A 13,531-nucleotide genomic window follows, 5' to 3' on the forward strand; every position below is an offset into this window, starting at 1 on the left:
TTTTTTAATCCTTTTAATTTTTCTTAACGCAAGTGAAACTATTTGGAGCAAACAAGCCATTTTGCATTCGTGGCATTTAATCTAATATCACACAAAGACATCTATTAGACCCAATGGAGGTGTTACAGTCAAATTTATTAAACCATGAATGTTTCATATAAACAAGTGTGTGCACATAGGGAAGACCTTGTCCTCAAGGTCCCGATCCTAAGCCAGACATCTACCTGAGATTCAGTTCAGTTCACCTATTCACGTGGTATTCACATAACAATGCAGAGAAGCAAATCTAGACTATTTAAATATCTGTGGCATATGTTAATGCTACAGTATGACATGTTGGACAGTAGTTCAGAGTGAAAGTTTTGGCAATTCTACAAGCTACAATGTTTGCCTTACTCTTATACAAAAGAAAAAAAAACCCTCATCTGATCAAATTTTCTTTTCTTTTCTTTTTTTTTTACAAACCATTTCTAAATCTCCTTACAAGTCTTTAGTATTGCTCTTGCTACATTGAAAAAATAGAAAAATTACATCTGAATTTTGAACTGTTGGTCTGGTGTATTTATAAAGAGTCTTGCTCTTGAGTATTCATGGCTATGTTTCAATAGTCCTTAGTTGCTTACTCTCCGTGTTTCCTTTCCTCTCTAATGGCCAGCTTCACCCATTAGCAATCACATAAGAGGGTGCGAAGCAAATAACAAGACATCAAAGAGTTTTAAGAGGCCTAGGATTCTCCAGAGGTGCTCGGTGTCGCCAAATTGTCCTGTCCCTGAGCTTCTTCCTCCGCCGCTGCTGCGTCCATTGCTACTTCCTGTTTAGGGGCCACCAAAGAAGTGTCTGCGTCGGGGGCTTCGAAGGATTCACCCCCCAGGTCATTCAGTTTTATGTAGCCCTTGCTGTTGGAGTGCTCCAGACGGGGGTAGCTGAACCGCCTGGCTCTGTCACCTTGACGGCACCCAGACACAGACAAGCTGCAGCGACGTGCTGGCCTGGGCTGATCCGTGAGAGAGTTGAGCGACAGCCGTGAACCCATTGCCCTGGCAACAGGAGATGGCGGAAACAGCTGAGGCCTCTGCGGTTGACGCTGAGCCTGCGGCACCCCCTCTTGGATACCTGTGTCGGTGTCCTCGTGGCTCCGGTGAGGAGGAGGAGAGTCCATGATCGAAGCCTCCTTCTGCTTACCGTACATCACGTCTCTCTGGCTGCTGCTGCTGGCCTGTCCCTCCTCACTTATGTTTTCAGCAGCAGCTTCTATAACAACCTCCTCCTTTGAGCATCCCTCTGCCTCTGCTTTCTCCCCCACCTCACAGTTGTTCAGTTTGATTACTGGCAGGGTAAAAGCGTTCACAGAAGAGGTGACGATGGAGGTGGTCTCCCATTGTCGGGGCTGAGGTGCCTGCTCACTGCTATTGCTGTAGTCTTTATAGATGCTATAGACAGTCTCTGTGAAGCTCTGCACATCTTTGGACAAGCTACGAGGCCTGCTGACCAATGAGGAGCGTCTGAATACCTCCTCGCCATCTAACTCACCTTTGAAAGTGATTCCAGTGGAGGGCCAGGAACTGCGAGTAAGCATCCCACTTGTTGGGAATGTACCCGACGGCCCTTCTGCACTCTTTGACTGGGTGTAATTCACCATGCCGTTCAGAGGTGAGTACTCCTTTGATCGTATGCTGTGCAGATCTATCACTGTGGAGTAGATATCCCTCAGGTTTATGATTTTAGTTTTCTTGTCTCGGTTTTCATGGAGGACGGCGTTAGCACAAATGAAGAGAAAGATACCAATTCCCATCACAAGTGGTCCGAAGACTTTCAGGTTGTCTGAATACAAATAGTTATCCAGGAAGTCACAGAAAAAGCCACAGTGACGGGACGGGCTGGAAACACTGGTGTTAGAATGACTCTGGTTGAACAGATTTGATTGGCCAGAGGAAGGCTCACCACGGGTCAGGTTGGAGGTAATCTGAGGACTTTTGGAATAGCTCATCCTGCTGGTGTGAAATCCCCCGGTTCTGCGGCGCTCCTGGTATTGCTGCTGGTTCTGGCTGGGCCAGTAGCCCAGTACAGCCATGGAAATCCCAACCATAAGAACTATAATTCCAACAGCGGCCACCAAACCAGCAGGGGAGCAGAGATTGAGTTTGCCCTTCACCACCACCACATCGTTTTTCTTCTTTTTCTTGGATTTCCTCTTCCGTTTGTTCTCCGCTCGGTTTTTCGATCGGAGCGAATCCTGGCGCCTGTTCATGCGCAGCAGGCCACCCGTGGCTATCATGGTGGCGACTACACCACAGGCTTGTCACTCAGTCTGTGAGAACACAAAACAAAAGAGAGAGAAGATAAGCCTGAGGAGAGAGCAGAGAGGATGTTTACTGCATACTGCATACTACTACAAGTCAGATCTCGGTAAGCTCAAACGATAAGAGTCTTAGCATTTATCTAGTTTCACTCTAAAAATATAAAAATGCTAAAATGTGAAGGTTAGTTTAGAAGAAAGGTGTAAAGCATGGGGAGAAGTTAATTCTTTGGTGAGCTTTAGAGAACCTGGCAGAGGGATTTCATTACTACTGGGTACAATGAAGTTGCCTGTTTCAAAACTTTTGCTCAAGCTGTGTATCTGCTGTACAGACATGTTTTTATTTTTCATCAAATTCTCGTCAAGAATTTCTTTAAGGTGTAAAAAAAATATCAGAGGTGGAATACTAGTAAGATATTAGCAACAAAATCTGTCCAAGGAGGACCTAAAGGAGGGCCATGGCTAATTTTCATGGTCTGCCAGTGATTTAATCCAGCCCTGAATCTCAGATTACGCAACAGGTTTATTTAGCCTGCTTCTTTGCACTAATCCGACTAAAGGCAGAGGCAAATATTAGTCATCAGAAGGAGTCTAAATAAAAGATAGTATACATCTGCTGCTGCTGGATCTACAAATCTGAAGACGTAAGCAAAAGACAGACAAAAACCCAAGTTGACAGCGTAGAACAAGAAGTGCTTGTTATCTATATTCAGCTGTGCCGGTGCGATATCAGCCTATGAAAATGTAATGTGTCCAGACAGGAGGCCAGCAGGCATGTTCTCTCCACCTCACTCTGTTTTTCTTGCTCTCCTTCTCTTTCTCTGCCTCTCATTTCTTCCACCAATCTCTCCCATAAAACACTATCCCTTCCTGCTTTCCACCCAAATCCATTTCGTCATCAACCAGTGCAGCTGTGCTTCAACATGACTGCATCCACACACACACACCACATCACAAAGGCAAATATGAGCTATTAGCCATGTGTTTACACAGCAACACAGCCATGTAGGATGTTTAAATTTGTTTGGGGTTTTTACGATTATGCAACGCAGACCAGCCACTGCTGACTGATCGTAGAAGCTCTGGTTCAAAGGGCAACGAAGCCACCAACACTTATCATGATTACAGACATCTGCTGATGCGCACCAACCACATGTGGTGAATAACAATCAGAGGATAAGAATGATTAATTAGACAGATTCTAGCCCCTGTCTGATTGTGTCTATAGCTAGATATTTAATTTTATAAATCACGCCTGACTGTGTACGACTTAGACCTTGGGTTCGTGAATAACTTATTCATGACACTCCTTCCATTTAATAAGACGTTTTCAAAAGCTGTCGTGGGACAAAATAATAATCACGATGGCCTTCGAAATCCCTTTATAATTCAAGTTATTACATGCTGTTCCAACGAAAGTAGAGCACGGACCTCTGCACCTGAGCTTCAGCAAACATCACACAGGTACTCAGCTGCTGTTTATAGCGACTTTCAGTGTATATCACATCCAATAACCACTCAAAATACGTCCTGGGCGAGAGCAACTCAACCTGCACTAAAACCGATAAGGCGTAGGCGGTACTCTCTCTATGTTTGGGGAGAGAAGGGCAGCGGTAACGTGGACCAAAAGTGGGTGTGGACAAGTCGGATTTTGTCTCTGTCTGCGGTGCTGAACAGGAAGCTGCCAACCCGTCGGTTCGCCCCCGCCCCCCCAAAAAAGAAACCCCCCCAGCTCGTGTGGCAAAACGGAGACCAGGGTGGTCTTAACGCTCAGTCCGTCTGAGCTGCGGGGGCGCATTTTTCGCGCAATGTTGCGTGAGTAATCGGCTGTTGACATTAGGGCGCATCTGTTTCCCTTCTGTTGTAAAAAATCCCGTGAAGCAAACACGAGCTGCCGTGGAGCTGGGGGTGCCGTGAAAATGCCCAGAACCACGACGCACGCTTCTCGCTCCAACACAAAGCCAAATACGGTATTGGAGGAGGAGGGGGTCTCACAAGGTGCAGACAGATGACAAACATCCATATTTCTTCCACGGCCCTGACGAAGCTCGTGGTTTCATAACTGAAACTACAATTCAGAGTTGTGTCGTAAATAAAAAATTATAGCAAGCAATGCCTTCGGCTCTCCCTGCTTTGCCTTCACAACTTATGCGAAATCGGTATCTATTGGCAACACCACGACCATAAAAAAGTTAAGCGGCATGAGCCGATCCGCATTTGAAATGGTGCTCTATTTACACATTTTTATCTGTCGTGCATTTGAAAGAGGAGGCGTGCTATCAGGAAGACCAATCGAAATATTTATATATGTATAAAAAGCAGCATCATAAATGAAAGTAAACGGACTCCAGTGCCCAGTGCTCTGAGTCTACCGCCTTCCTGACATCAAAAACTCATGTCGACTTACTCGATTTTCACAAATACTACCAACCTAAACGAGGCGGTCGCAGAATTAAACCACTTCACAAACCTCGTTCTACCTCGACACCGGGAATCAGACCCGCTTCATAAGCGCGAAAAATAGCCCGCCTGATAAAAACCGCAGATTAAATAAAATCGTAAATCAGCGCGTCTCTCACCAGAAATTGTAGCTTGGCAATCAAACATCTTCAAAGGCGCACTCCTCGTTCAGCTGTGCATGTCGTGGTGCGCCACTTTGGTGCCAAGGCTGGAAGAGTGGTACCCAGTTGAACGCAGATTCACAATAGACCGGCAGGGGCGGGCCAACCGCATTTCCATTGGTGGTGATTATTGAGTAACGAGAAAGGGGAGAGCTGTTATCATACTGCAAACACCTCCAGATTTTTCAGGATTTCTTACCTCTATAGAAAGACAAAGATTCTGCACCATGAGACTTTCCTTGATTTATGTATTTGCACTGTTGTTTGGGGAGTTTGATGACAATTGCAACTTGTCATCCAGGCTTTTCATTTGCATGTGGTTAAACAAGCAGAAATACCATGCATGAGTGAATTACTATACTATGGGTTTAAAACTGCACATAGTGGAGTTGAAGTCCACATTTAAATACACCAAATGCATCATCTATCATTTGGTTTTCTATCCTTACCTTCCCCCCAGTTGGGTTAGATTGCTATAATTGCTTATATGCTGTGTCTTTGTGTTTAACAAAATTAAATATGACAGAGTCCAGATGTGTTTTAGTGATGTGAGACTGGAGACAGAGGCAGCAGCTCTACACTGGCCAGAGGAAGCACACATAACAAAGCTCAGCTCTGATGCTCCAGAGAGTTGGCTGCAAATTTATGACCCAGAAATGTGTTTTGTTTATGGCATAAATTAGAGGAAAGGAACAGAGAAAAAACTCTAGCGTGCATGCCGCAGTCAGAGTCGAAATATACAGAGACATGGTAAATAATCTGACGGGGTTTTAAAGAGCTGTCTTTAATCCCCAGTGTTGACTGGTGCACTGTAGGTCTGTAGGTCTGGAACAGATTTCTGTATAGCTCTAAGCTTGTGTGGTATAGTAAGACACAGTGACACAACAGACGTTTCAGTGTTTCTGACAGAGACTTAAAATCCTGCTACTGCAAACAAACATTCCAAAATATGATGTTCCATGAAAATAAGTCAACAGATAGTGATGCAAAAGAATCAGCACAGATCGTGTCTTAACATGATTTATTGAATATTTGATTGAATATAAGTTGTGTGTCTGTTATTTTTAAGGGCAAGTGAAAGCATCTCTTGTCTTGATGTGGTTACACTTTTAATTCAGTCACTTTAAGCAGCTTTTGAAAGCAGCTTGGTGCAAAAAAAAAAGAGGAAATACTTACCTCCTGCATCTCTTAATCGTTGATGTTCTAAATATACATCTGTTGCTATCTATTTTTAAAGATAGCAACAGATGCAATCCAAAGCACTGCAGTCAACACACTTATTCACATCATTATCTGCACATCAATTCTCTAGTACGATCTCATTTTCAAGAGATTACACCCCCCTTCAACAACACTTCATTCCAATCAGTAATCAGCCTGAGATCCCACTCTCAGATTCACAAGTTTAGCCTGACACTTTTCTCTATTTTTTGATTGCACTGTATTTCAAAGGGGTTTTTTTTTTCTCTTCTTGCTGTTTATCAGTACAGGCGAGATAGGAAATGCAGGGAATTCAAATAAAGTTTGGGCTCACTCTGCTGTCTCAAATAGAGGATGGGATGGGATCCACTATCAGCGCCTTCAATCTATGTGTTCCACGCCAAAGATGTATTCCACTGTAACACAAGGAAAAAGAGCAGACTGCAGACTTTTGTAGAAACTTCTACTTAAAAAAATCTGCAGACTTCCCAACTTTCCCTAATGACTATGCCCTTGCATACTTAATCATTTATTATCAAGACTTCCCCAGGTAATTAAATTCACCTACAGCACAGTGATAAATTACAGCTGGTTTTCACTACATATGGAAAGAAATGAAGGAATATGAAAAAGTAAAAAGTAAAAAGATGGGATGGAAAGAGCGATATAGAGCTTTCGCTATGTTTTAGTCTTCTAATACTGGGTCTTCCATCAGCAGTAATTCAATAATTCAATTTATTCCTCAGTGATCATATCATGTCTGTCACGGTTATTTAAAACACCAGCCTCCGGTCCTGCTTGCTATGAATGATGTGCCCTGCATATACAGTTCTATTCAAGCCCTAACAAATCTGCTTCTATAGAACATTCTGATCCTTATCCAAAAACAAAAAACAAAAAACCCCACATCATCTCTCACATATCGAAGTATCTCCACAGAGAAGCTCTCATATACTGTAGTGTCAAAAATAGCTCCAGCGCTTCTGCAACTGAAACATAACCAGCTTTGTTACTGTATCTGCACAGCCACAGCACAGAAGAAGACATTCACTTTGTCCTTTGGCTCCATTTCCTCATCCAACATTCTTTTTGAGTGTAATATGCCGGTTAACAACTAAAAGATCCGTCTGAAGCAGTTTCAGGAGCTGCGGGGCGTTCAGTTCATTTCTTTCTTAGCTTGGTCTCATAAGTTAATTGGGAATGTAGGAACTTGGAATGTGGGCGCAGCGAGAGATCAGCTGCCCCCAGGAAATGCTGCCACAATTACACCTGAAGTTAGGAGTCAGTTCAAAAGATCAGGTCATGCCACATTTCTAGCTCTTAGAGGTGATGACCAAGAGTGATGATGGTTCATCAGTTAAGCTGATTTTTTTCTGATCTGAGCTCTCAGTGATTAAAGGATAAAGGATTTTTTTCTTCAAATCAAATCCAATCAAAACAAAAGGCAACAATGTTTAGGGCTCACATCCCTAACCAGTGCCCACTGGCCTGTACAAAAATATATTCAGAATAAGAACACGAATTATATTTTTTAATTCTTTGAAAAATAATCTCCTTAAACCGTTGGGCACTGACCTTTAGAAAACATTACTCATACTAAAATTAAGGGGCCTATTTTCAGCTGCAGGTGAATACACAATTGACTCTCTAAAAATAGCTACAAAAGCAGAGGGGTGAGTGGTGGACACAAAACAAATTACATTGCCCATGTTCATTATAACAAACAAACCCCCAGCAACAATGTGCTTCATAGATGTTTTTAACTAGTTTAGCTACATTCGTGGAGCTCTAAGTTATTAGAATATTGCCACATAATCAATAGTTGTTAGCAGCATCTATATATTTTGTGGGTTTTGCCATTTTTTTGTTATTTCCAAGAAAATATGAAATATCCTCAGACTTATCGTTTGACTAGATTATCTGTTAGAACTCAATGAATCCACCAAGCTCCCCAATTGCTGCAGGTATATAAACAGGGTCAAAAAGCTGAATTTCTACTCTTTACCTAAACCCATTGCAATGAAAGCTTAACTCCAGACGCATCAGTCTCTTGGCCCATAGAGCCACTATGTTCATTATCTTCCACAACATGGGAATGTTGGGCCTCCTCATAAATCACACCAAAGTTTCCCAGAGTAACCATCTTCGGCACCACTACTCAGGTGCTGTTGGGAGAAGACCTCCATTTGATGAATGACCATTTGGGTCCATGTGCAGATTGTGGTTGTGGCTAATGAGATGCATGACAGCGCTAAGACTGATACAGGTCATGGAGACATATGGGCATTTCGGGTCCGTCCGGTTCTATGTTCAGCAGCCATGCGTCACTGACATCATGCAGCACGCTGGAAATGGAGCAAGACGCCCAGTCATCGCAGGAAGAGAGACCAATAAATTGATGAGGAAGTATCAGGAGAGGGTGTGAATAGAGAGCAGCAGGTGAATGCTTGCTCCCAGCAGGTAGCTGGTTCCCACTGGTGGCCCTGTTTCATTTCCACATAGTGTAAATGGCTGATTAATAGGCGAGCAAGGACCCAGGACTCGGATAGAGGCCAATATTAGCTCACATATCATCAGCTTGTAACACTAATGGGAATTCATGGGTAAAATATGGACCCAGTGTCTTTTGCAAGATAAAACAGACCCAGATACAAAATTCGGACAACTTTTAAGTTTGAACTGAGTTGTACCAAAGTTTTTCAAAAAGTAAATGCATATATTGAGCCCTAGTTTATGCACAACTTTCTCTGAATATGATTATCAGTTGGGCAACAAAACAGAATTGTGCCGAGTATGCATTACCTAAAGAAAAGGCAGTAATTACAATCCTGAACATCAAAAAGCTGTGCAATTCCTAAACTGCAGGATCATGAACCCTGTAGGCTGAACAACTACAAAAGAAGCTGTTTTTCCATGCAGTGTTTGCCTTCATGGCCACATTTTGCAGGGGAGCGAGGCTGTTGCGCAATCTGGACTAATTCTCGGGGCTTGGAAGACGCGAGCTTCATAAGATCAGTGAGGAAGCCTTCTTTGATCTCCCATCCTAGATAATATAGGTCATCTCTTCAGGGAGAAACAACAAAAACCAAAATGAGGCGGAAAACACCATTCAAGTCACTGTGGAACACGAAGCAAGCAGCGCCTCAAATGAGGACCACAACATCGCCCGGCAGACCTATTTTTAGGGTCTTGATCTTTGGCATTTTTAACACAACAGTCCATCAGCCTGTGTGCTGACGAGAGAAAGAGGAATTTCTGAAATGTGAAATATTGCATCTGTCATTTTCTATTCTGCTGCCTGTATGTGGAGCCTGTTCAGACTGGGTATCCATGGCAACCGTTTCATAATGCCTCGCAAAACACCTTAGAAGAGGTTCCTTTTTATCTAGGCTGGAGGGCTGGGACAGAGGCAACAGAGAATCAAATGAGAGGGCAAAAGTGATAGCTGACAGGCTGTACACAGCATATTCTTTAGCTGACATTTTTAGAAGTCGCCCCCTCAAAATGGAATGGGGAGATAATGAAAAGAGCTCACCCAGAGAAACCAGGGAAAAAATAGGATGACATAAGAACATTTGATATTTATTGCACTGCACAACTGTCAAAGCAACCCTCTTTCTCTTGCAGATTTAGAGCTTCTACTTCTGCAGTTTGTGCTACATGCATAGAAAGACAACCGTCAGTTCATGTGATTCAGTGAGACATGCTGGCACTGACACTCACTGTATAGGAGCATGTTCTCTGGGTCCTGGAGGACAAGTCCAGTCATGTGGAATGCAGCAGGCGTGAGCTTGATGGGAGGGCAGCATACAGCCAGCTGGGTCTTCTGCAGGGGTGAGACAGAACCCATGCCAGGAACTGACAGGACCAATCAGTGAAGGGCTCAGGCCTCATCCATGCATGCTAATCAGCCCGTCAGAGGAGCCTGGGTCGAGGGCATTTGCAGGGGTTCATTGCTATGGATACAGCAGCAGCAGTCACACGATATTACCTGAGCAGGTAAACCAAGTGGAAGGAATCTTGGCGTTGACCGCACAGGGCTACGTGACCTTCGGTTACGTCATGCATTCTCAGGTGAGTCAAAAGCTGCAGAATGAGAAAGCAAAAGTACCGATATGACTGCAAACACTGCTTGATTTATGGAAGAATTCAAAACAAAAAAGTTGAGAGGAAACTAGAACGCTATGTTGGAAAACGGACACACGCACACACAAACCCCCCCAAAAAACAAGAGCACAGTCTCAAAAACATGCAGGCTATGGCAAAAGAAGCCTTTCATCATTTTAGCACAATCCTATAAATGGGTTTTAGGCTAATGTGGCCAGTTTGTCTTTTTCACAGCTCCACTCCTATTTCTATTTTCTGTTGTGTAACACATATAGTGTTACCTCAACTTTGTGGCACAGAAAGTTTGGAGACTAGGTGCCGCGATGGGAGACCAACAAGCCAATTGTTCCCCAAAGTGTTTTTCTTCTTTGGATAAGCTCTTTAATCATTTCAAAAGACTTGTGAGTCACCAGATTGAGTGACACAAACAGCAGTGGATGATAGATAGATATGACTGCTGGGATAAAGGACTCCATTATATTAGTTTGACTTTGGAGAGTCGAATATGCTGTAAATTTGACAACACGGATTGTTTAGAAACACAATTTCCTTGTCGATCCTACAGTGCATATATTTAGCACATTAATCACTTATCTCCATCACAACATTCCCAGTTGTGTAGCAACAGCCGGAAAATGTATTTCCAATCAAAAGGGTTTCATCTCAGTGGCTGACCTAACACAACCACTTTTGACTGCTTTTATCCAGAGAATCTTTGAGGTCATTCATCTTTTCATATGCTAATATTTTAATCAACATTTCCCAATGAATTAAGCCTTTGCAGGCCTCAGGCTCATTTGTGTTATCGGGCAAATTAACCTCTACTGCTGGAAGGACAGTTGAAATCCCAACTGTCCGAGCATACTCAGAGGACGGCAATTTTCCTTCTGCCAACAAAGTGAGTGAATGGAGTTACTATTGTATATCATTGTGTGTGCATCTGGACGGATAATCAGTTTCAGCCACAACTGCAAAATAGTCTAACCTGTTTAACCTTCGTTTTCATCACAACTTTAAATGGACAATATGACAAAGCGAAGGGATCATAGATTCAGACCTCTCTTTAACACACAAGCATGTAACAGATACAGAATAAATACTGATTACTGGCTGTGAGGCTCAGAGAAGCACAGCCAGTACTGTCATTATTCTTCGTTATTAAAAGCTGACATTAGAAGGATAATAATGGAGAAACGCTCAAAGCAAAGCAAGAAAGTTTTGAGGAAGATGTAATAAGGCTGCACTCATGTAGTACATTTCATTTTGAGTGGAGAAACAAAATGCTTCGCAGAAAACCAAAGAGCATCACAGGAATCTTTCCATCTGCTTCTGAACGATGTTAAACCCACATTAATTGATGTTTTAACCACTTGGGACAGCCCATCAACAGCTGTCAACACAATGCACACATATTGTCCAACACGTATCTGGCTGCTGAACAATCTAATCGGAAGATCTGTAGTTTCAACTTTGGAACTATAGATGTTGATGTGTCCTTGGGCAAGATGTGGAAACTGCACTAATGTATCATTAGTTCTTTATGAATAGGAGTGTGTGTGGCGTGAAGTGTAAAGTGCTTTCAGTGATAACATCAAAAAAAAAAAAGCACAGTGAAAATTTTAACAGCCAGCTGATATCCATTACCATTAGCTTCTGTTTGGGATTGTGCTTTCCGGCTAAATGATAACAGTAAATCCAATATTCACTTTCCTACCAGCTGTTATTGGTCTGCAGTGCACCAACTCCTGAGGGAAATATCTGTTTCTAAAGCAGCTAAATATTCAGACATGTTCATCAGCTGGTTGTTAACCGCTGATGTTTCTCCTGTGCTCCAACAGCATGTTTCAGTACCATAAAGACCTATATAACATACACATATTTAATTCAGTGTTCCAATATATAAATCAAAATGTTAGTTATAGTTATCTACTTACAGATGTTGGAGTTCAATAATCTGGCAAAACCTTTTTATTTGGTCCCTGAAACACCCCAAAAGAATGCGGAAGTAGACTATTGAGCAAATTCACACAGGGCATAGAGATTATAGTTTGTATTTTCTAGTTACTTTTTATTTTGTTTCAGTTTATTTTTTTGCTTTCAATATAGCTTAGTTTCCAGAGTGGATGTAATGTTCTTTGAAAATTTGTGGTTTTACTTGTTTTTTGTTAGGTGGAGGGTATTTTCCACAGGAGACATTTAGGAAAGTTAGAACAGATATTACAAAACATGTAATGTAGACATCCTAAATCTCTGTAAACATACTCTAAAACCTGCACCAAAATGTTACATGATATGTACTAGGAACCTAGTTGCTATGTTCTAGCTTGTTAGCTAGCATAGCTAGAACTTCATGAAACCAGTTTGAGATTATCTAAACTTTATAACATGGTGCGCTATCTTTTTGGAAGCAGCTATCAAAACATGGTTACACTGTGGTCATGAAAAAATAGACATGATCATCAACAATACTCAGGTAGACTGTGGTGTTTCAAAAATGCTTACCAGAATCTACCAAGAAAATATTCTCCACATATTACACCACTACCAGCTGCCTGAATGATTGATATAAGGCAGGATGAATCCATGCTTTCAAGTTGTTCACATCAAATTCTGACCCTAAATTTAGAATTTTGCAGCAGAAATCATGGCTCACCAGACTACGCAATGTTTTTCCAATCTTCAAGGTCCAATATACTGCCTGTTCAGAGATGCTCTTCTGCTTTGGTTGTAACAATTGGTTGTTTGAGTTACTTTTGCCTACCTGTCAACTTGAAGTAGTTTGGCCATTCTCCTCTGACCTCTGGGATCAATAACACATTATCACTAAGGGAACTGCCCTTCACTGGATATAGTCTCTTTTTCTGGCCTTTCCCTGTAAACCCCACAGATGGTTGTGTGGAAAAATCTTTGTAGATCAGCAGTTTCTGAAATACTCAGACCAGCTGGTCTGGCACCAGCAACGATGCCATGTTCAAAGTCACTTAAATCACCTTTCTTCCCCATTCTGTTGCTCAGTTTTGAACTTCAGCAAGTCATGTTGACAATGTCCATGTTAGCATGAACATGTAGCTCAGCTAAATCCACAGCTGACAACAGTAGGTTTTCTTATTTTACATGGTAAAAGTCAGCTTTGTTATGCTGGTTATCTGGCTAGGACATGTGAGACCAGAATCTCTGATGTCTGACATTTGTTATTTGTTATATTTCCTAAAAACAGAGCCCAAAAGGCTAAAAAAAAAACCCAACAAAAAAAACAACACACACATAACAATTTTATCACAGCCCTGGCTATCATAGTAAACAGTAC

The 13,531-nt window shown here is 42.2% G+C and overlaps 1 protein-coding gene across 1 annotated transcript; it reads right to left on the reverse strand.

Annotated features, from left to right (window-relative positions):
• Positions 1–5,042, reverse strand: tmem200cb (transmembrane protein 200C-b). The gene is made up of 2 exons (XM_082512452.1): positions 4,876–5,042; positions 1–2,308 (listed from the first exon to the last, which is right to left on the reverse strand). The coding sequence occupies exon 2, from the start codon at positions 2,273–2,275 to the stop codon at positions 725–727; it is 1,551 nt and encodes a 516-aa protein (XP_082368578.1). The 5' UTR covers positions 2,276–2,308; positions 4,876–5,042; the 3' UTR covers positions 1–724.
• Positions 5,043–13,531: the final 8,489 nt, after the last annotated feature.

The sequence above is a fragment of the Aulonocara stuartgranti genome (assembly GCF_965226115.1).
Source record: "Aulonocara stuartgranti genome assembly, chromosome: 18".
Lineage (NCBI taxonomy): Eukaryota > Metazoa > Chordata > Actinopteri > Cichliformes > Cichlidae > Aulonocara > Aulonocara stuartgranti.

Excerpts from the sequence above, each read along its gene's own strand:
- tmem200cb (XM_082512452.1), bottom strand. The coding sequence starts at position 2,275 with ATGATAGCCACGGGTGGCCTGCTGCGCATGAACAGGCGCCAGGATTCG.